General features: G+C 43.3%; 1 protein-coding gene across 1 annotated transcript in view; it reads left to right on the forward strand.

The window, feature by feature from the left end:
• Positions 1–24,281, forward strand: part of LOC106894400 (protein spinster homolog 2-like) — a 174,816-nt gene that overhangs the window by 10,365 nt on the left and 140,170 nt on the right. Inside the window, exon 3 of the mRNA XM_014953033.1 lies at positions 11–131. Coding sequence (XP_014808519.1) covers positions 11–131 — 121 coding nt within the window. The remainder of the gene's footprint in view (positions 1–10; positions 132–24,281) is intronic.

Here is a 24,281-nt window from a genome sequence, read left to right on the forward strand (position 1 = left end):
CGCCGGCAAGCACCCTGACCGCCCGGCCGCACGCCACAAGGCGCCGAGCCTCGGCCGGGCCCGGGTGGCGGCCGCCGGTATCCTCAGCGTGGGCAACGTGCTCAACTACCTGGACCGGTACACGGTGGCAGGTGAGCGCACTCCCCCGCATCCCTCCCCGCGGCGGCGGGGACGGGCTCCGCCCGGGCACGGGGCGGGGTGGGGGGGCAGCGGGGCTCCTCCGCCGGGGGCTCCGCTTGGCCGTGTCCGGGCAAACGGTGGGGGATGCGGCGTGGCCGCTGCGGCTGGTGCCCGGACCCTCCGGTATTGTTGTCTAGTTTGGATTTGATAGGAAATAAAAGGAGGTGGCCTTTGTTCGGCTGGGCTCGGTGGCGGAGTGGATGTTTGGTTTGGGGGTTTTTTTTGGAGGGGGGAAGGGGGGGGGTGTGGATGGGAAAGGAGGGATGCCGGGCCAAGGTGAAAAAGATGAAGACAGAGATCACAAGGACTTTTGCCAGAAAACTTTCAGGCTGAGTTCAAGGGCAACTTGATCAAAGGAAGGGAACAGCCAGGCGGCTGCGGGAAAAAAAAAAGAAAACAAAAATATCTCGAGGTAAACGTTTAAAAAAATCCCTCAGCCCCCGACGGGTGGGTGTCACCGTGCGGTGACTGCCCCCCGGTGTGCCCCGGTGACTGCCCGGGAAGAGATGCGCGTTGGGATGTTTACTGTACGGTCCCCAGAGGGGACTCCTCATTTATTCTTGTCAGGCAATAACAGCGGGGGAGAAAATGATTACTGAACTTTTTGTAATTAGAAATGAAGTGGGCTTGTTGGTATTCGACTGTCTCGTGTAATTAAAACATAATGCATATTCCGTGTTTGGCAATACTGATAATTTTATCTTCGGAGCTTAGAAAGGGGTTTGTGCATGTATAAATTTTGCTCTATGCATATTTTAATCACTAGGAACTCAACGTGGTGTTAAACAAATCAGGTATTTGTTTATGCTACATTAAAATAATATATGTTTGTAGGGCAGTAATAGAGCGCAAGGGACATAAATCTAGTCACTGTTGTCAGAATAAGTTGGCCAGGTTGGCTTTGTTTTGTCTGCGGTAGGGAAATGGGGAGGATTAGAAGGAAAACTTAACTGACACTGTTGGGGCTTTTTTTATTATTGTTTGTAGACAGAGCTTGCTCCTTCAGGAAGCGTAAAGGCCAGTCTTGGGAGGTATTGAGTACTGGGCTGGTGGTCAGCACGTTACAGGAGGAAGCTTTAAAATAGAAGGCTGATCTGTTATTACTGAAGGAAATTGTAGTTTGCTCACTCACCCTCAGACAGGAATCTGTCTAGTAAAGAGATTTACCACAAAGCACCATTTTCCTTTAATGCATGGGAAATGTATTTTTTCAAGAGACTATCCCCCACCTCGTGCACTCTTAGTCTGTTTATGTTTTTATTTTCAAATGGTGCATTATCTTGTTCATCCATTTGCCCTAGTAGTTTCAGCAAGACCTTTATAATCTGATTTTTTTTTTTTTCTTTTTGCCTGCATGGGATGCTCTGGCAAAGGAAGGCAGAAGCATCCTCATTTCTGGGAAGGCTGGAAAGTGCCTGACCAGAGGGTAAAAATGCCTGCCTGCTGTGATGCAGGATTGCCAGTCCCAAAGCTGCCATTGCCAGTATTTTCTAGGAGAAGCTCTGGTATTACAGTGCTCAGGAACTGCCCCGTGGAACTTACCTGTTAGCTTCCAGCTTGGTATCAGAGGTTTAAGATCTCAGACATCAGACTCTCCTCTGGGGACAGACTCAAATGTCGCATGATCTTTTTGTCTTCTGTCAATTGGTATTTATTTTTCAAACTGGTGTTTCATAAAGTCCTAATCCAAAACAAGGAATAATTTAAATTTGGTCTAATAGAAGAGTTTTGGGAATCAAAATGATGTGTTTTGAGCTCAAAACTTACTCTATAATAAAGCCTTCTTTAAAAGCAATCTTTGCTTTTATATTTTGAGTCTTAGTGCATACCACATGCTTATGTGACGTGCACTTGCATATGAATCAAGCTGGCACTTTGAATATTCAGCTCATGTCTCAAGACAGGTAATAATTAGTGAATACAGCTCTTCAGACCTTCAAAGTACGTTTCAAATATGAATTGTTGCAGCAACGTAACGAGGGAGTTTAGCACTAGCCACGTTGTGGCAGGGAAAGTAGCATCAGAAGTTATGATTTACCTAAGGCCAGTGAACTGTTGTGAGAACGTGAATTAATTTCTGGTTCGAGCTCTATTTGAAACAAGTGTTAGATGAGGAGCAGTGCCAATGGAGACTGGTTCCTGAGGATTTGTGGCTCTAGGGTGATCCCTCCTGGGGGTTCTCTGACGTCAAATAGGAGTTGACCTTTGTCATTAACCTTCCTCATCTTGTCTTGTAAGAGTCACTCCGCAAACCCAACCTTTTCTTTTTTTTTTTTTTCTTTAAATGAAAGTGTTGGGTGCTTTGGGACTACTTCCTGCTGTCAAATTTAGTCAAAAGCAGGTCAGTGGACTCAAAAGCAATTAGTAGGCAGCTGACAGATGGACACAAGCAAAGAGTGAATCTAGTTCTATGGGCACGATACTGCGAGTACGTCTTCTGTCTTACTTGAAAACTTTGTTGCAACCAGTTCGGTCTTCCTGGTCACAAATGCAAGTATATATTTAGTGTGTATATATATAATAAGTATATGCAAGTATATATTTAGTCACTAAAAAAAAGATGGTGTATGGAGTTCTTTGTTGCAAATGTAATTCCCTGGGTGTCTTCCAGCATTTTCTAACATAACCACACAGAAGCTAGATAATCTGCATCCAGTCGATGCAAGGGGATCGTAGGTAATAGAAAGAACCAGGCTGAGCTCTCCTACAGCACGTCCTGCTCCTAAAAGTAAAAAGCAAATGCTTTTGCATTGCTAAAGAGTAAATCGCAAATGTGGTGTTCCTTGGTGTTTACATTTTGGATACAAAAGCATCGTGTATAATGAGTTGTTCTTGAGTAATCTTTTTTCAGGTGCACCAAACAAGGAAGTAGCTGCCTGTTCCCCTAGTTTGGGGTTGATGCCTTCCCAGTATGGATTAAATGAGTTTAGGGCGAGATGTGTGTTTTGGTATCTGGGGTGTTCAAACCAGAACTTGAGTGCAGTTTCTGAGACACAGGACATCTAGGGCTTCACACCTGACACTGGGATGCAGCTCTTTTGGGAATACATGATAGAACTGGGCCTCCGCTGAGGACTGGGCTGCTTCTTGTGGCTTAAGAATAAGCTTCTTCCAATAGTTTACAAATAAAATGCCTGCACAGTAACAGTGCAGTATTGCAATACTGAAAGTGCAGTCTTTCAGTAATGTCCTCATGTTTACACAGAGTTGGAAATTTCCAGTGAGTGTGGGGAATGTTAAAATATAATGATATTTGGGAGAAGCTGTCCCAGACAAGAAGTGGGAGTGCCTGTGCTGTGGCTCTTCTAAAGAAAAGATTGAAAACTCTGTGCTGAACATTACTGACTTGAAGGGAAACGATCCTCTGCAATTTTCTTAATAGGTCTTTGATCATACTGAAAACAGTTGCCTGTGGAAAAAGCATTCTTTCAAGAGCTGTGATATTTTGTTGCTATTCGGAAAGCAAAGAGTAAGGAAAAGGGAAAACTATCAGTAATGAAACCATTACAGATTACCTGTGAAACGACAGCAGCTCAGCCATCTGGTGATGCCGGGGCATACCTTCCTCCTTAATGAAGTTTTGGGAAAAGTCATCTTACCTTCAGAAGCTTGGAATGTGGTTTCACAACTATGCCATGGATGACCTTCTACTGAGCCTTGCTGTTGACGATGAAAATAGTCTTGCTTCATTAGGGTGTCACCTCCACCTTCTAATTCAGACGCTACTTCCTGGCATTTCTGTAGTGCCTTTAATTTAAAGGTAATGATTTAATTAAGCTGAAGAACTACCCAGTGAAGTAAATGAGCCTTGCTACCCCACTACAGAAGGGGAAGCAGAGCCGTAGAGTGTTGGGATTTGCCTGTGGTAATGTAGTTAGTGGCAGAGTCTTGGCTGGTATTAGTTCATCCTTGAGGTTCTCTGTCCCTGTGACACAGTACGCCATAGGCTTTGGTCTGCTGTTTTTGCCCTGTAAATGTCTGTAACTTGCTAATAACCATATTTGTGTTAATTAGCCTCTCATTACAACACATAGTTGCAAATCAAATACCATTCTTTGAAGATACATACATGCAAATGATTATTGAAAGTTGAAAGTCAAGTTTAAAACTATGTAGTACAAGCTACAGCTGAAGGGTTAGGAAAGGTTCAACACTAACTCTCAAGTGCAAAAACATTGAAGAGGTTATAAGCCAAAACTGCTGCTTTTTTACTTGCCAGCTCCCATTTGTGATAGTAAAATGTTACCTCATGGTGTGTTTCATACTGAATGATCCTCATGCAGGCTGAGATCTCAGGTATGGAATAGGATAAAGAGAACCTTTCTCCTCATTGTAGCAAGACTGTGCCCAGTGCTTATAGTTTCAGGGAGGAAACCATTGAGTGGCAGCACGAGCTCTTCACTTTTTGTCTCTTGTTGAGCTAATTTCAACCAAGGGCTCAGCTGTGGAAGGAGGGCAATGATGGAAAATATTAGAGAAGGATATTGACAGAACAAACTTGAGCTGGCAGTGCCCTAGCTCACCTGAGAATTTGCAAAAGGAGGACAATATTGTGCTTGGACAATAAGGTACCTGTCGCTGGCACCGAATTCCAGCAACACTGCTGTGTGAGCACAGGCTGGAAGGACTGAACCTCACGGATTTCAAAAGTGGGCAAGAGAGAGCACTCGGCAGCACAGTGACAAGGGCTGTGTAGTAACACCTACCTCTCCAACGTGGTGTTTTCCCCGTGTAATGGGCTTTATTGCATAGTCAGCGGCTTCCTCTTTGCCAGTTCTTACCCGAGTTGGCAGGATTTGTTCCAGAGTATTTTACATTTCAAGTGAATTCTTATTATGTTTAATCATAGTATTTTTCTTCCTTGTGATGTAGGTTTGCCAGATAGTTACTATCTTTGTTATTATGTGCAGATTTTCCTGTTTGACTCTGAGATCCTCTTTCATGCATGTTGATTAATTTTATCCCCAAAGCATCCAAGTCATCACAGTCAGTGGCCTTTATTACATGGAGTTAAGATCCTCATAAATATTGAGTGTGTTCTTAAGAATAATGTGATGATCTTACCAGTCCCTTGATCTCTGCGACTGTCAATATCAGGAGCTGTGTGGAAAAGCTTCTCAGGTCAAAAGTGTGGGAATTCTGTAATCATTCCTTCAGGACTTTTTTCAAATACCATGCCAAGCTGCAGTAGGGTTAAATTCCATCAGTCAACTTGGTTTTCTTTGTTGAACATTTATCCTTTATTGCTTCTGGTAGACTGCACATCAGAAGCAAATGAGCTGGTAGCATGGTGGGCTGCTAAGTTTGATAGATGTTGTTGAAAGCTGGTGACTTGTCCCCTAACATGAAATCCTATAGCCCTTGCTTGGCCTTTCAGGTGCTGAGGAACTTGTGATTGAAACGTGTCATGATGTGTCGCATCAATCAAATAAGGTTTACAAAGGTCTTGAGGTTCCTTGTAACTGTTAATAAAGGCTCGTGGTACCTATTCAGGAGATTCAATGGGAAAGCATAATTTTATTTTACAGATGGAAATTAGGAAATTCAGAGATTAGAACTCCTGCTGAGTTGCCTGCTTGCATCATCATTGCTTCATGTGTATTATAGACCAGGACATCATTGTGCAGCTTCTTCTGGTACTTATAATCCATATATTTCAAGAGATAAAAGGGAGCTGTAGGCCATGGGTGGGAGAGTCTGAAGGAGACAAGAGACAGTGTTGGTTAGTGTAAGGGGCCCTAGGACACTAGCAGATGTGACTGACTTTCTTGGTGGCATAGCCAAAGAGTAAGGAGGGGGTCGAGGGAAGACAACAGCTGCTTTCAGTAAGTGTTTACAGAGAGCACCTACCAAACATGATGAGCATCACAGCAGAAAGCGTGAAGGTGTCTGTTGGAAATGGGTGATGGAGGATAATGCCCTTTTGCTTGTTGAGAGAGTTTTCTGGAAATTGGCACTATGAATGTAGGGTGATGAGCATTTTAGAAAAAGATAATGTATGTTCAAAATGAGTTCTACAAAGGACCTGTGAAGTGCCTAAGAGGCCATGGAAGTTAATCAAAATAGTCTTGGGCTCAAAGCCTAGAGAGGTATAAGTGAGGTGAACAACTCCTGGTGGTTTCTAGAGAAGTTTGGGCACAGAACTTGGCACGGACCTCTCTTGAAAATGGCATTTTTGGTGAGCTGGTCTGAAATTCTTGATCTGAAAGTCAAGCGAATATGAGACAGGTACAGGCAAAATTTAAAAAAAAACACCAACCAAACCAAAACCCCAAACAACAACAAAACCCCCACAACAACCTCCCAAACCCTTAGTTCTGAGTTCACAATTTCTAGAACCTCCCTTTAAGTTTAGTATTATTAAAATAGTTCACCGTGCTATTCCTAGGCTGGACAAGTACTTTACTTAGAATTGGCAGGCACAGTAGGCATCTCATACGCATTTTTTTTCTTTTTTTGACACATCTGTTTTCATTGTTATTTTGTGGGTGTTTCTGTCTGAGGTAACCCCGGCTATTTCTGTTGGGATGCAGGGAAAGGAAGTGAAAGGGAGGGAACGCTAATTTCCGCGCTTCTGGTTTTCCAACAGTAGAAATAATCAGGAAAGTGAGAATGTAAGGGATTCCGGATGACTGAAGGGATGTAGGATCCCTTGCTTTTGAGGTCATTCCTCTGGACCTGTTGCCAGTCAGGAGTGGCTGAAGGTTTCTTTTGGAAGGCTCTTGAATGAGGTGTTCAGGACCGTCGGGTGGTCTCTTTCCACTCCTCAGGATGCTGGTCCATGAAAGCCTCCACACAAGACGTGGTTGGGAACCATCGTGTTATCTCTTAAAACATGAGATGACAGAGTAAGGCATTGAGTTCTTCTGTCAGGCTGATCCTTCTAGACAGCAATGAAGCATGACGTGAGAACGATGTAGCTGCTCCCACCTATTCTGTATTTGTTTTTGAGGGAATAAATATCAATCCTCCTTCTCCAGAACTGTTAATCTTCTACCACAGCTGAAACCATAGAGCAATTTTAGCTGAAGAGAAAGGAGTGAAATACAGAAGAAAAATTCATCTTTTTGCCTTGCCAGACCTAAATTCAGGCTTCAGCAATAAAATTCTGAATAAATTCAGGCTTCTTTTCATACCAGGGTTATAGTGCTGGTGAACAATATTATCTCCTACAGGCTTTTAAAAATTTTTTTGGATACCTTTCCTATGCTTCTGCCGGTGGCCAGCAACTGCAGTGGCTGAACAGAACAGCAGAGGGAAAAAATGAGGGTTTATAGGTAGAATAGCTGCAGTAGCAGCTTGGAGCTTGGCTGGCGGAGTGAGAGAACCACACGCTGGAATGAAAATCCTTTCAGCCTTGGCATGTGATGGTGGTTTTTTTTTTTCTTTTAAGGCTGCATTGAACCAAAACTGCAGTAATCCATTTTACTCCTTGTTCAGACTTCTGCCAATAATTATGTAAATAACAGAACGCAGTTAATTATTTGTTTCGTAGCTCCCCATTTTCTTTATTTGCATTACAAACATGTCATTACAGTCTCAGAACGTGAGCCCTGTGTTCTTGGCAACGTGGAAAACAACAAGAGTGGGTGAAGTGGCAGAGCCAACAGGACTTCTGTCTGTCTGCAGCCTGCAGGGCTTGAATTAAACCTGCCCGAAGGTGAACTTTGATTCCTGTGGATGTCTAGGGTTTGATGAGCTGCTCTCTCTGCATATTCCCATCTCAGGGAAGTGATCCTTTGGGAGAGTCTGCCAACACAGCACTACAGATCTGAAGGGTTGGGGGTCCTTGCCCTCTTGTTGATCTGCAATTTTCACTTCTTTCTGCCTGTCACCTCTCTATTTCAGGATTTCTGCCTGCGTTGTAGTGATGACCTTGGACGTTTCATGTTTATGCTCACACAAATAGTCGCTTTAGCACAGTTCTGCTCCCAGGTGTGCAGTTGGGGAGGTTTACAAACCACTTTGTCATCTTGCTGTAACCCTCTTCAGTGAGATTTTTCATTAGAAAATGTGAGAAAAGATGTTTTTAATTTTTTTTTTTTTTGCATAAGATACTGGATTCTTTTTTTTTTTTTCCTCATTGTTTTTAGTGTTGAGTGCTTTTCTCCAGCCCACTTGTGCCTGTAAACCTTATCCCAGCTAGACCCATGGACCTTGGCTGTCCTGAGCAACACGAGTTAAATAATTTGCTGGGGCCTGAGCTGACTGAGTTCCACTGCTTTCCGGGTTTTAGGAACCTGGAGGTTGGTGTATGAAATCCAGGCTTTTGGAACCGGGCAGGTTGCTGTATGAAATGTTGGTTATGCGACACTGAATCAGGGCTGCTTGAGCACTTTAGGGCAGGGACTACTTTTGTGCCATTCCAGGCACATTGTCAGTGCTAAATAATAATTAAATAGAATTGCAACACTATTAATAAATGTTGTGAAGTTAGGAAACAAGCTGCGTAATAAAGAAAAATGATTTCTTCCTTTTTACTGAATGCACCTATGTGGCTCATAAAGAGTGGTCATTGCATGTGTTTGTGTGTTAAGATGTTGGAACTCAAATACTGCTGCAGCTATACTAATGTCAAAACATTTATAATAGTCTTGTTATTTCCGTCTAGCAGCCAGAAATGCTGACTAACTTTTGGGATAACAATCTTTTAAGGAAACAAAATTTTCAGGAAACCAAATGCCCAAAGGTCACTGATGACTGACAGATACAGTGCTCTGATTAAAACTGGCAGTTCCTGATCAGCTCCCTCTTGGATGTGTTAGTTCCTTCTCTGATTGGGGAAGAGAAAGGGGAGGACAGATGTGATAGCATTAGGAGGTGAGCTGTTTGTTTCTTTTTCCTTTGCAATTATGGGGGAATTTGTAACTCAGAAATACCAAACCAGGTACCTGAGTAATAGTGCTTGGAAGGGCAAATGTTGATCTCTCCATGATGACTTTCCCATAACAAGATATGGAAGATACTAAGTGATTGATTTCTGACTGTAACAACAATGTGCTGAAATTCCAGATCTTCTGATGATCAATTATGGTGCTTGGAGCATTAAAAAGTGTGTGTGTGTTTTATTCCCAACTGGTATTAAGGCAAGGGAGATAATTTTTTTTTTCTCCACACAAGGGAAATCCTAGTGCTTTTGTTTATCTGTGCTTGTATACAGACTGCATAACCATTACACAATCCTTAATTAAAAACTTTGAGTCACTGGTCAGAAGGTGAGGTTGTTGGGTGCTAATTCTGACCCAAAGGCTGGGCACTCACTGCTAGCCCTCCACACAGCGAGCGTTTCCTCTGCCCTGTCCTCCCTGCCTTTCTCCCCAACAGCATTTCTCAGCTGTCCAAGGGAATAACCAACTTTATTTCATTTACCTCTGTCTTTGTTTAATCTACTTTTTATATGTACGCGGGTGCTGGATGCTCATGAGCAGTTTGCAAGGCTTCCTTAGCACGTACTGCTGGGTGCTTTCCTGCTCTGTGGTGTACTTTGAACAGTACAGAAGTGCCGAAAAATCAATAAAATTAATGATTTTGCTTCTCTTCCCTATTTCGTCATAGCAGGGTCTTGGTAGAACTGCTAAAATTTAGGGTCGCTTGCTATTTCCTTCATAAAACATGTATTTTAAGGTAGTCATAATTTGCACCTCTTACGTGTTGGCAAATTGCAGCTTGGCATAAATGGGCATTGCTGGCAGTGGTTTTGTAAGAGATGTGTGACCAGTTTTGGAAGGTAGCACACTGCTTTTATGTGCCTTAACACCCATGAAATTGGGTAGAGCTTTTACTAATAGTGAGTTTTGGGTCATATTCCTGAGTTGCTGGGGTTGGGGGCACTGGAGAAGTGGGGCATCTCTCTGAACCTCTACATCTCAGAACAAGGGATGCAGCACGGGGAGAACAGCCACGACTCTTGGAGCTTATTTCTAGTGGGAACACGTTCATTGAGTCACACACAGTGCCCTTCCAGAGCTGCTTTGTCTCCCCTCCCTGCTTCAGTAAAGCTCTGAGAAGCTAAATCACCTGTTCGAGTAGAGTTAAAATTACCTTTGCCCTTCAAGGTGTGATATGCATGTGATATTAGGGCACACTTTGGCCGCTGTTAAGGTGCAGTGGGTGTACTTTAAGTCATTACAAAGCTACCAAAGCTATCAGGTTTTTGGACTGTATTTCAAGAGGGATTGCAACAGTAGCTGAAGAGGAGAGAGGTAAATCACTTTTTTCTCTGCGTTTCATTGTTCTTGTAAAACTTCTTTTTCTCATTTGGAAGTGACTCAAAATTAGTAATGCTGCTGTAGTCATGTTACGTTCAAAAATATAGAATGGTATAAATGTCAAACTCTGTACGTTGTCGCAAGCTTCCATTTGCCTCACAAGTGTACAGTTAAATCACTTGCCTTGCTGAAAGGCACTTGACTTAACAAGAATAAATTAGCAGCAGAGCTAATGTTTGAATAAAAACACAAGTTATGTGCGTGGCTGGATAGAGGTTTTTGTCTGTAGGCACACGTGATACAATCTGACTGAGGATTTAGCCCTCTTAATTTAAATATTTAGTCATATTATATTTATTATATTAGTCATATTATATTTAGTCATGTATATATTCAGCCTCTGGTCTCTGCAGAGACCGCCAGAGAGCAAGAGAGAGGCAGGGTTAGGCATGGTGTGGACATCCCTAGTTGGTAGATTTAAATCACTCATCTGATAATTGAGCTGCTTGTAAATGTCATTAATCACACTTTTGGCTGGAAAAACCAATATTTTTCACTACTTCAGTTTTCTTAGTAGATTAAAACGAATACATAAAACTTTGCTTGCATGAGTTTGGCTTTAGTGAAGGAAGCTGGTAAGAAGAAAATTTATTAGCAGCACAGTTTTTCACTGTTTTCAGGGGTTTCTTTTGTTCTGCAGGAGTAACTTTTGCTTTTTCTTTCTTTAATCAATGCCATTGATAGAATATATAAGATGACTGTTTGCAGCTTTCATTGGAGCACGTGGACTCCAGTTGCCTCTACTGTTGTAAAGACAGGAGACCTAAAATACAGATCTTAAAGTCATGCAGAAAGTTTCTATTTTAAAAAATAGGTTTATAAGTATGGTGTTTCTAAAATATATCTGCTCCTTTATAATAGCACACTTTAGGTATTAATACATATAATTTTGAAAGTATAATTTAGACTCCGGTAGGCAATGTCATGACAATTTTAAGGTAGGTTTTAAAAAAAGTTGTACTTAAATATCTCAACAAGAGCCATTTTCTTTTTTAGTGATATTCTTGCGCTTAGTCTGGAGGACCTGATCCTAGACTCTGGTGGTTTTTTTGTTTTGAGTTTTTTCCCCTTTTAACCCAGAACGCAATAGAGACTGAATAGTTCTGTCTTTTAAAGAAACAGTCCCAGGGTGCTTCTGTAAGATTTCAGGGCTAGATGGAAGCAAGAGCGCGTTTTGGGTACCTTTGGTTTACAAGTTATGGTTAGAAAAGAATCTCTTAAAAAGCCAGACAGTGAAGGACTTGGTGGTAGGTGGAAAGCGTGTAGCACCTGCACACGTTGGGGACGGAGTGTCAGTCCGTGCGTGCTGTGCTCACACACGTATCCCAGGCTCTCCCATTTCTCTGTTTCTTTTAACAGATTAGTTTCCCTTTAAATCTGGGATTGCATCTTTCCAGCTCAAATTGCTCTGCGGCATGTGGTTTGCTGAGGGGGGAAGCAAGTAATTTTTTTGTCTGTCCACGGATGATGCCATGTCAGCTGTGGGATGCCCCTCTGCTATTGCTGGGTACCACTTTCAGAGCCCTCATTGCCCAGGCTGCAGCTGCAGGCACCCTTCACCTCCAGCATGGGCACCGAGAGGGTCCTTGCTCCTTCTTCTTCTTCTTCCTCCCTCCTCTCCCTCCCCCAGGCTCTCGCTTGCCTGTAATCAAATGGAGCAGTGGCACCAGCCCCGGCGGAGAAGAGCCCCTCTGTTAGAAAGCTGTCCCTCTAGGATCCACACACAGATTTCATCCATTGCACCTGCCGTTGCTGGCTGCTGATATGACCTTGTGTGCCAGCAGCCTGCACTGATAAGCACTCCCTGTTCCCTCTATCTCAATTAATGGTTTTAAGGACACTTAATTCCTTGCCAGTCTTCTAAAGCTTGTCTTTGTCCCTAAACACTCTGCATTCTATTTTTACGGGGTCCGGTTGAAGAGTGCTTTCAGAGCGTGTAATGAAAGCCAGAAAGGGCAGTGTTATGAGGTTTGTGTTAAATGCATAAAGAAAGGCAACAACCCAAATCACCAGCAATTGGTACCCGGTGATAACTGCAGAGATGCTGGGCCTTTGAGACAGCAGCTGTCACTCGTGGAATGCTGCAGGCTTCTGTTTGAAGGTTGTAGGTTGGTAAAGCCTCTGTTGTGGTGTTCATTCAGATCTTCTGGGCGTTGTGCCTTCTTGGGGTGCAGGGCTGCTGCCTTTCCCCATGTGGGACCCTGTGTCTGGCACCCCTGCTTTGGGCTGTGCTTTGTGTGGCAGTGTGATGCTGTGAAACAACCATGGACTGGAGACCTGCTGGGTCTCCAGGTCCACCAGTGTCTGAGGAACCCCTTGGAGACAAACCAACACTTCTTCAATGTGGACATCCGAAACCACTGACCCTATCGCTACCTACAGGATACTTCCTTATGTTGTGAAGCCATCTCATTTAAATATCTTACACTTCAAAGTATTTTCTTGTTGCAATCCAGAATCGTTTGATTCCACGCAGACTCTGTATCCACTCCCTTTCTATCACTGAAAACCATGGAGACATCATTGTGCAGTGGAGCTTTCTCAGAGACCTGCTTAGACCAAGCAGGAAACTGTGGTGGTTGGTGTCCTTTGGGGTTCGTTGTTGCAGCTCCTCATTGTGGATAATTTTCATGTGATGGTGTCATTTGGGCACTGGATGTTGCCTGTCACACTGGTGGGTGCCAGAGGTATCTCTACCCATGGAAGGGTGATCTCTGTGTCAGAACTGGAGAACGTTGGTGGAACTGAGCAGGGTTCAGCCTGCCTTGTTGCTTCTGCTATACCACTGTTAAAAAAAAATTAATCATTTTAGCTGCTAAATGTCTCCCTTTGGTGATTGCTAAATGTAGTTACTTATGTACAAGCAAGCTCAAACAATGGAAAATACATGAAATATGAACCCTTTCTTTGTGCTCGGGTGGGAACATTCATCTTGCTTTGGTGAGGAATGTTCACCTTGCACTTCCGATCATTGTGTTGGGCAGATGAGCCGTTTCCTCCTTCTCCTCCAGGTTTTGGTTTCGCCTTTGGAGCTGGGGGGCTGAGAGGCCACACTTAGATGGACTGTTAGAGTAATTATCCACATGAACAGGCCTGGTTTGGAAAGGTGCTCTTCTGTGATTTTATTGTTATTGAGTGGAGGTGGGTGGAAATGGGCTTGGTTCTTTTGTTTTTCCATAGTTCCAGGCTATGAACCTTTAGATGAGCAAGAGCACGTTGGGAAAGAGCTGTCCCAACTGGAGAGAAGACTGAAGAATGCAAGGCAACCTAAAAAAAAATAAAACTAAAAATCCTACAGCTGACAGCCTCCTGTCAAGCGGCACATTTGCAAAGATTATGGCAGTTTTTATGTTGCAAATGAGTTTAATATTTGCTGGGTGACTCTGCTGCTGTGTTAATTGGCTGAGAGAGCCCTCCTTGTACAGGCATGGGCATAATTTCACACAACCTAAGGTAATGAGAGTAAATTATGGGGAAACTTCGTTCCTAAACAGTTGCTTTCAGCCCCAATTTCATGGAAACTTTAACAACGAAACAAATACAAAACCTTAAAAAAATAAAAAGCCCTTAAAAATAGAGATGAGGTTAAAAGGAGACTGTGTCTAATTTTGTTAGCGTTGTGGTCCTAATTTGTCGGTTCTGGTGACTTGAATTCCTCACAAATTGCCGGTTTGCCTGCAGATCTGTAATTCCCACACGCTGTAATTTTGCCCTTAGAAATGCTGGCCACTGGCAGCTCGTTCTTTCTGAGCTGGAATTTTGAATGTTTTAAACTCCTTGGCATGGTTCTTTTTCTGTTTAATGTAGGTGGAGATGCCCTCTTGGGGAGGGCTGAGGAGCTCTCTGGTGGGGTGTAACAGAAAGCCCCGAGAAGGTGATGAGCAGGTGCTGGGGTGCACAGGGTGCCCCCCTCTACATCTAATCCATGTGCCTGGATGGCATGTTGATTCTAGAGAGACGTTTGTGTTCTCCAGCAGCGGTGTAACCATCCAGCAGAAGGATGGATGTGGTTCTAGAGAGACGTTTGTGTTGTAGTGGTGTAACCATCCAGCAGAAGGATGGATGTGCTGGAGAACCAGGCTGTCCTTTTCTGGGACACTTCAAAATGTGAGATCAAGAGCTACCGCAGGAAAAATTCTGAGGTGTTTGCTATGCAAAATCCAAGAATCTCTCAAATAACGTGCTCTGCTCTTTAATTCCTGTTGGCTAGTGGAAGGCTCAGATATGGCTATGAGCCTTTGGCTGGTTTGAAATCACATGCTTTGAGTTCTAGCGCCCAATCTCTCATTTTAGTCCATATGTTTAATTGAGATGTCATAAACTGAAAGAATATATCATTTGTTATAAACTCTGAAAACCTGAAATGCTGACATGAAAGGAGAGATGGATCTGAGTTGCACTTTCATCTGGTTTTCATCATGTCTGTTGGGTTTCATCTTGGTGGTTTTTTGTTGTTGTTTGTTTGGGGTTTTTTCAGGAACCCTGAGAAGTTAAACCATATTCTTTGTTGTTTGCTTTTTACATCAGTTTTGTCCTCTGGGCATCCCCGGTTGTTTTTATAACCATTACTGTACTTATAGCCTTAGTATGGATTTCTCAAGTAAGGGGACATGACAAGTAAATGCAATTAACCAAACTATTCATATCTTCAAGGGATTTTGATGTAACCCAACCGGTGGATGGAGGTCGGTCTTGAAGTACAAAGAGACTTTAAGCTCCAGATATTTTCGCTTTTCTCCTCACCTCTAAAGTTTGGTGGAGCTTTTTTTGCGTGGTCATAGATGCTTCTAAAGCTAATGCGAGATGCCTGGGGAAGGCTTTTTGGTCGTACACTAATTATGTAGCATTCCCACTGACAGTTAGGGATTGCAATTAAGGGCTCTGCCGTGCTGTGTTCCGCACAGACGAGTAGCGGCAAGGACCGTCGGGAGAACGGAGCTCAGCTCATGGATGGCCTCCTACGTACCTCTGTGTGCTAATACCTCTCCTCATTCCTTCCCCAGCCTTTCCTGCTCTACGATAGGGATCTCTGGGCTGTTGGCAGCCCTCAACCAGCGAGGCTGACCGCTGTTATCTCTGCTTCCCAGCAAATTAACGGGGCCCCTGTGCTGTCTAATACGAAGCAGAAGCTTGCGGGATGCGTGTGTGGTGCAGCACGCTCCCCTGCAGCCCCTGCTACGGCGAGGAGGCAAACCCACATTCTGTAATTTTAAGAAGGAAGAGCGTGTAATTTAAGCAAAACGCTTTCCTTCATAGGCTGCAACCGTTTATTTTTCAGACGGGCTGTAAAATCTCAGTAGCGGGTTTGTATAAAAAACTGGCTGATTGTGAAGGAGGAATGTTTATTTTGGGTTGCGAAGTTTCACAAAGGAAATGATATTCATATCTTGATCAAAGTTGAGTAATGTGAAGTTTATAAGGAAAATCGTCGGGCTGGTGTCTCCTCATGTTAGCGTGGATACAGGGCAGTTGCAGAGTGTTTACACTGTACAGCTGAGATCAAGATTATACTACTCAATTTTCCTGTGTTAGAAATGATAAATGGAAGTAGGAACAGAGAGCTCAAGCTGGGTTTTGGATGCTGCCACCAAGTATTGTGGTTTATATCGCCACAGAGTCCTAAGGTCCACAAGACTGGACCCTTTTCCAGGGGTCTCTGTGCTCTTCAGCCCCACTGCATCCCTGTGTGTGGGGCTGGAAGTGGGACAGCCCAGAGAGAGGGGATGGGGAAGGAGTCTCAGTCATGTCAGGGGACTTTGGCAGGGACAATGAGCAGCACAGACAGCCCACGGTCCAGAGTGACCATCCTGGATATTGGGTATAATGCCCTCTCCAGCTCTGCTTTCCCATGGCTGTCGAGGGTGTAAGAACTCCTCAAGAACAATCAGCACTCACAGTGGTCCTGTGAGTTAGTTAATGATTATTAATATCCTAATGGTGGAGATGATGCTGGTGTCTGCCCTGTGTTTGGACGCTGGGAACAGCAGCTGGAAGAGGTCGATGGTGAAACGGCGTCTCAGAGAAAGCAGAGGTATCCAGTTTTGGGCCCCCTACCATAAAAAAGACATTGAGGTGCTGGAGCGGGTCCAGAGAAGGGCGACAAAGCTGGTGAGGGGTCTGGAGAACAAGTCTCATGAGGAGAGGCTGAGGGAGCTGGGGGTGTTCAGCCTGGAGAAGAGGAGGCTGAGGGGAGACCTTATTGCTCTCTCCAACTCCCTGAAAGGAGGGTGTAGAGAGGTGGGGGTCGGTCTCTTTTCTCAAGTCACAGGCGACAGGACAAGAGGAAATGGCCTCAAGTTACGCCAGGGGAGGTTCAGGCTGGATATTAGGAAAAATTTTTTCACTGAAAGGGTTCTCAGCCATTGGAATGGGCTGCCCAGGGAGGTGGTTGAGGCACCATCCCTGGAGGTGTTCAAAAGCCGGGTTGATGTAGTGCTGGGAGGTCTGGTTTAGTGATGATGCTCCTTGTTTGTTGTGTGGGTGTCTGTTTTTGTCAGTTAGGTTGACGGTTGGACAAGATGATCTTTTAAGGTCCCTTCCAACCTAGAAGATTCTGGGATTCTGTATCTTTTCATCTCCCTGCTCCAGTTGTTTTCACGCAGCTGGAAAAACAGCCATGCTCCCCCAGCCGCCTCTCCTTTGGCAAGGGCTTTCCAGCGTGGCAAAGCACTCTGCTCCTGCAAATGAACAGGCCGTTAATTTGTGAATGAGTTGCCTTGCATACCTAATTTCCTTCCGCACCTCTTGTTTGCGGCTGATGTTGGTGCCTATTAAACCTTGAAGCTTTCTCTGCGTTAAGCTGAGAAGCGCGTGTGTGCGGAAGGGAGGAGGAGGGCAAGGGCTTTTAAGTAAAAATATGATGATGGATGGCATTTAAATACCTGTACTCTGGCAGAAATTGATGATGTAATTCAGAGCCCATCAATTAATATGAAGGACTTTGGAGAGGAAATTGATGTAAGTCGAAGCACTTTAGGAGGCTCTGGAGCTAGTCCGTGTCCAGCTGGAGCACTGGAGGTGAGCGTTAGGATGGGCTTCTGCTGAAATACAGTGTGCTCTGGCAATTCTGAAGGTTTACACGGGCATTTGTAAGCAGTAGCATTGTTAATTTTATCTTAGAAGGCAAATTAGGTATTGTTTTCTGCAGGGAGGAGAAAGTAGAGCAAAAATACCCATTCCCCTTTTCCCTCCCCTTTCCTTTCCAGGTGCTTTTTGCTCCCCCTCCATCATGGCCACGGCCACACAAGGAGTTGCTTTGGCAAGTGACTTGGGGAGCAGGAGCCAGTGGGTCAGGACAGGGCAGGTGGGTGGGAATAAGCAGCTGATAGGCAAGGTGCTGGGACACTGTGCCCATCAGAAAAGGAAGATAAAGCAATTAAATTTTTTGTGGGAGTAAAAAAAATAACCAGACAAATAATTTGTCCTTTGTCAGGCCAGATAGCCATGGTAGTATTTTGGTAGCAAAGCAAAAGGCAGAGGATTTTGTTTACTTCTAGCTTTGCAGGAGCAGGGCTTGTTTCACAGCATTTCTATGGAAAAGAGGGCGTTGAGTTGGTGAGGATACCTGTCAGAGGGACAGAAATAATGCATTGTTTTCTTGCCTTCTCCTTTCATTTGTCTCTCTGTTACCCTGTGGCCTTGCCCTTTGTCTGAGAGAGCTTTTTGTATTAGGAATCATCATTGTTCTGTTTGCAAAAAATAAACAAAAGGAGTGGTGGCATCTGATGGAAACTTACACCTTACAGATATTAATTGTCACAGTAACGAGTGTGCCTTTCAAGTTTGCAATGAAACCATATTTTGGGTGTGATTGAGTTGTATTCTGGGTTTGGAGCCTGTTTTTTGTTTTGTTTGTTTTTTTTTTTTTCTGATTGGTGGGTTTTCTGCACAACCATATGATTCTGAAGAGTTTAGTCTTAAAAGAATTCAGTAACTGCAGTAGCAGCTGGTTTAAGGAGAGTGCCAAGTATTGCAAGGGTAAACAAATGCATAGGAGGTGGCAGTTCTTAAACCCTACTTCTTAAAAAGTTTGGACTGTTTCTCCAAGTGTTTCTTTAAAAAGCAGCAGCACGAGGTGGGGTGTATGCTCTCCTCAGACCTGGGAAGCTAAAACAGGACAAATGTCTGCTGGTGACTCCAAAAAGAATTGCCTTCTGTGGGGCTCTTCTGCGAAGCTTCTGCTTTCCTTGCTGAAGTGGGGAGAGGGTTTCTCATGGCTCCATCTGCCTTTATTAACCTCCTTCCTTCAATCCTACTTCCAAGATGATAATCTTTGCCCTGAAATGGCCCATTTCCCTAAAACTTGCTGTAAAAATGAGTACTTAAAAATTGTATAAGCATGAAGTTTTTTAGAGAGTATGTGGTAAGGAATCAAGGAATCTTTTGCATATATGTTTAAATAGTTCTTGCAATACGACTGCCATTAGGTTTAGATGATTTTGTTGATGCTTTTGCTCCACCACGGCGGAAATCTCGCTCCAGCTGCGTATGTGAAGGGTGTAAATATCAGAACTAGCAATTTTCTTCAAGCATTTTCTTTGCATTTGAATGGAGCACGCACACAAAAAAAAAAAAAGAAAAAGCCAGGCATCTGAGCTGACAAGCAAACCTGATGATGGCTCTAGGAAAACACTTTTTTGTTTTTGTTTTGAAAGTAATTTCTGCAGTTTTTCTCCGCTTCTCTATTGCACTGTTTAGCTGAACGGAGATGTATTATGCCTCCAGCACACAGCGGGATCCTTATGTCTATAGATGTTTTATGCAGTCTTTTCTTTCTGCAGTATCCTAGGGTGGTGTGCCTGAGGTGAACATTTTCTTTCTCCTCACCCCCAAATAGTGGCATTAATAACAACATAAAACTCGGAAATGACACAAAAAAGAAAGTAGGAGTTGGGTGGAGTATGTCCGCATTTGATAAATGTCTTTGTAATTTTGAACACCTGCATCTTCTAACATGGAACATCATCAGTTGTCCCTGAATATCTGCAGTCCTCCAGGAGCATCGGGGAACCGTAGTTTGAGACCCCACCTAAAAGGAGATGAATTAACAGTGTCCACTGAAATTCTAGGTCATTTAAAAGTAATTGCAAGAGATACCTCTCTGTCTCTGCCATTTCAGTTATTGAGTTGTGTTTTCTTACCTGTAATTGCCACTTGTTAGGAATGCAGAGAAGTAAAGAAAGAAATTTGAAGTCAGTTCAAGATTGGAAAGGGTTATGTGTGTATTTTTAAATAATGATCATATAAAAAGGGTGTTTCTGAACCCAGAAGCAGAACCCACTATATTTGGGTTCAGTTTTAGTGTGTATGGAGCAGTTCTGGTTCCTCAGTCAGTTTCATCACAAAATGGGAGCAAAATGAGCATGAGATGAAACCCAAATCAAATCCATTGCATGGGAATTTGAGTTGACGTGAAAGGCAAGTAATTAAGGGAGGAGCAGCCCAGATATTCTAGCAGCAGAAAGAAAAAGTTAAATTGATTTAGGGAACAATTTTTTTTTTAATGGAAATACATACCTTACAGTCCTAGTAAATATAGCATTTTAGGATTTGGTTATACTTTCATGTAGAAATCTCTCTTGGTTAAAACAGTGCCTTGAGAAAAGGACAGATGGTGAGTCCTTCCCAACTCAACTTCTGTAGTGAATAAATGGGTGACTCTGATCCTTCTGGCAATTAGCAGGGATATACATTAGGAGGCTGCTAATTTTCCATGTGTTTGCTATGTCTCTTAGATTTCATGCAGCGCCGCAGCACTGTGATAGGTATTGAAAAGCAGTAGATACCTGATAGGCACTTCCCCAACCATTTTTGTTCTCTGTCCAACTTTTCAAGAACAACCAGCTATGGGACAGTTCCTGAAAATTGCCTCAATTTCCTTGGGGATCACCAGGTGCTTTCTAAGCACGCCTGGGGTGTTTCAAGTGAGGTGTGAATAAGATTCATTTCCATGGCAGATTTTTGTTCCCAAATTATATATGCATTAGCACAAATTATTTCCCCCTCAGTAACTTCTATTTTTCTATACATTTTTGGTCCTTATGAAGTTGAAGTCTGTGGTTGGGGACTGCAGGAAGCTGATGAGGTATGAACAAGACTTTCAAGGTGATCTGCTTAGGAGGTTTTGTTCGTTATTAATTACCAGTGTTGTAACGAACAGGTGGCTGGTACAGTGAGCAGGAGAAGCACAAAGAGGAGTTTTTCATATTTCTAAGAAATGCATGGCCGGTAGAGAAAGCATACTGATGTATTTTTTTTTTTTCCTTTTCCAAACCACTTGCATTTGGTCCTTCCTCACTTCCACTTTCTCTACGTGCCAAACCAGGCAGGGCACAGCCAGCGCACGGCTTTGCAGCTGACAACAAATCTCTTTCAACTTGCAACGGAGAGAGGAAGAAATTGGCCAACATAGATGGAATTCTCTTTTGTTTGATTTCCTTCCTCTCATTGCTGCTGTCATGAACATGTGAAAATTACCTCTAGCAAAACACTTAAGCTGAGATATAATCTGCCAAGGGAATTTGGGCATACAGTACCTGCTTAAAATAACAATAAATTAGACAATTGGATGGCATATTCTCAGTGCAGCTTTGAAAGTCTCTGGCTTGAAGTATAATTACAAATAGGATTTAAACAATGCCATTTATTTGAACAAGCTTGCTATGAGTCATGAATTGCATCTTTCTAAATTAATGAAAAGATTAATTTTCCCTTGTTTTCATTTCCATCATCCTCAATACCTTGTGGGGAATAGCTTACAGAGTAAATGATTTCTGGGACCCCATCTGAAAGCCATTCTGGTGCGGAGGTTGGTGAGGAATGCTGCAGCTCCCTTGGAAAAGCATGTTCCTCCTGGGAACACCTGGCCGGCCTGTTGAGACCTGCACAGAGCTATCTGCTGGTGTTTGGGTGGCTTCACGTCTGGCTGTTGGAATCACTTGAAAGCACCCTCACTAGCTTGGCATTTGCCTGTTTGAAAATAAAGTTCTTTGTGCACTGGTGGCTCGCATACAGAATCATAGAATGGTTCAGGTTGGAAGGGACCTTAAAGATCATCTCGTTCCACCCAATGCCCTGGGCAGGGACACCTCCCACCAGACCAGGTTGCTCCAAGCCCCCTCCAACCTGGCCTTGAACCCCTCCAGGGTTGGAGCAGCCACAGCTTCTCTGGGCAACCTTGGTCAGTGTCTCATCACCTTCACAGGAAAGAGTTTCTTCCCAATATCTAATCTAAATCTCCCCTCTTTCAGTTTAAAACTCTTCCCCCTCATCCTATCACTCTACTGCCTGATAAAGAGTCCCTCCTTATCTGTCTTGTCAGGTCCTTGTGGATTTACCTACCATCTATATATGCTAAAACATGTTCAGCATTGAGCTATATCCATACTATGATGTGTTAGCACTTCTGTGCAGACCACACTTCTCTTGTTTCAGCTGAGGAATGGACTGAAGCAGTGGTCAGCAGGTCCCACAGCCCACCTCCCCAGCGGATACCTTGCAGACCATGAGGTTGCTCATAGTCAAGGATGACCCCAGCCCAGGTCCTGAGCAGAAGGATAACGGCTTTGGGGCAGGGCACTCTTGTGCAAGACCTTCAGTCTGCTGTCCACCCACAACGTGTGTCCCCCCAAAATGAATGTCTGACAAGGACTTTCTTTTATCTGAGAATCTGGCTTTGGGACAGGGCATGCTTGTGCAAGACCTTCAGTCTGTTGTCGACCCACAACATGTGTCCCCCCACAACAGAATATCTGACAAGGACTTTCTTTTATCTGAGAATCTCTATATGATAGCACCCATTGTGGTTCTCAGAGTTTGCAGTACTTTTGGAGACCTCATTTACTCTAAATTTTCTGACCACACAAGCACTTTGCAACACTTCCATGAGTTATTTTTGGTAATCAGACAGTGTTGAGGGTTTTTTTCTCCTTGGCACTGCTTTTTATATTTCATCCTCTCTATATTATGCATCGTTCTAATGGGCCTACAACTAAGATGCTTTATTTTCTGCTCAACATCTAAATCAAGAATGAATGATCAAAAGGATTGACATGTGTCTTAAAAGAAGTACCTTTAATGCCAGTGATACTAATACCTGTAGTGCAGGACCAAAGAGCATGGATTACTGTTCAGACTGGGGACTGGGTTGCCTTTTCATTTTAAAAGAGATCTTTTTTTTCCTCTGTTCAGTGAGAAAGCGTGTTCACAGGACTTCAACAGGCTGTTTCTTCAAAGGGAGCTCTGCCTTTTATGTTCCCTACAAGTTCAGTGGCTGAGCATTTTCTTCCTGACCCCATCTCTTCAGCTGCTTAGAGATTTCTATGCAAAAGTAGGGTGTGGGTAGGGAGGGAGGGAATGATAAAAACTCTTTCAGTGATAGTCCCTTATGTGCAGCACCTGTGTCCAATCTTGATTATCTATGAAGATTTGCTTTCCACTTCACACACAAACACATCCTGAGATAAGGAATGGGACTGTCTATCCCAAAAGTGATGTTTTATTGGCCAGCTATGAAACTTCAGTTATTAAATATCACAAGAAATTTTGCAAGGTCTGTTTCTCACCAAAGTTATGTGGTATTTACCTTACTAAAAGACTGTTGGCTAACAGAAGCAGGAGTTGTAGCTGACACAAGATAATGGACACGTTTCCCAGTTTATGGATACAGTGCAGTGATTTGCTTTTGTATGGAGAGGAAAAGCCACTGTGGCTGGCTTCAGATCTGTAATGCATATTGCTGTCCTGGAACAGGAAAGTCACTCTGGAATAAAATGTGACCACTGTGACCAAAATGAAAGAACTTCAGCAATTCCAGTAAATGAAGACATGACTTGCAATGGCAGCCATTTATTTTGAACGGAGGGTATTTTGTAAGTCAGTCTCTCTTTAGGTTATTCTTTATTCCCCTCACCAGTTTAATCTGTTGGCCAATTTTGGCCACGCTTGAAGAAGGAAGACTTCTCAAAGATACAATGCTGCGAGAGGTTCCACAGAAAATTGGAGCCAGGGAAATGAGGGAGTCCCTGTAACATGAGCTTAATGTTTATTAGACGTGAAAGAAACCACAAAGATTTTGAACGTCCGCCACCTCTGAAAAGCTTGGAGAATGCTGTCTCAGGGCATAAAGCCATATGAAAAGAAGGGATCATTAGTTCTGCTTTTAGGAAATAACTTTTTGCTATAAACTTGCTGTGAACTGGCCTGTGGGGCCCTTGCCAGGCCTTGCTTTGAAAAAGATGTGGGCTTCTCTGAGCTGTGTGCTGTGGTTGACTCCTGATCTTGTGATTAGCTGTCCCGTCTCTGAGGTGCACCTGTCATTAAGGGATTAATGCACATTGCATGAGCAGAACCTTAACAAATTAGAGCCTTTTACTGTTTATAGTCAAGGGGGGGAAACCCAAACTCCTTCTTTAGTTAGCTGGATTGCAGTGTCTCTTGAAACGAGTAGAGGCTATGTCCTTTTTTACTTCTACTGCAATGTTAATTATTACAAATTAAAGTGTAGGCGATTTGCTGACAGCAATATTAAAAGAAGTCTGACTCTTGAGAAATGAAGGGTTCAATACTACCCTAGTTTTTTAAAACTAGAAAACTTTCTGTGCAAGGTGAAGGAAAGGCTTTTCTGTGGCCCGGAAAGAATGTACAATTATTACTTTTTTTCCGAGGTTCCTGTACTCATCTATTTTTTAAGAAATTCATTACTGAATGCCCCAAGGGGATAGTCCATGGAATTTGGTATCACTTTGAAATTCGCACAATGAAGTTAAGAGTTAGAACTGTATTTGTCACTGGGTGATGTTGGAGTGTGGCATCTAACACTCCTGGCACGCTGCG

Source organism: Calidris pugnax, unplaced genomic scaffold, assembly GCF_001431845.1.
Source record: "Calidris pugnax isolate Ruff unplaced genomic scaffold, ASM143184v1 scaffold133, whole genome shotgun sequence".
NCBI lineage: Eukaryota > Metazoa > Chordata > Aves > Charadriiformes > Scolopacidae > Calidris > Calidris pugnax.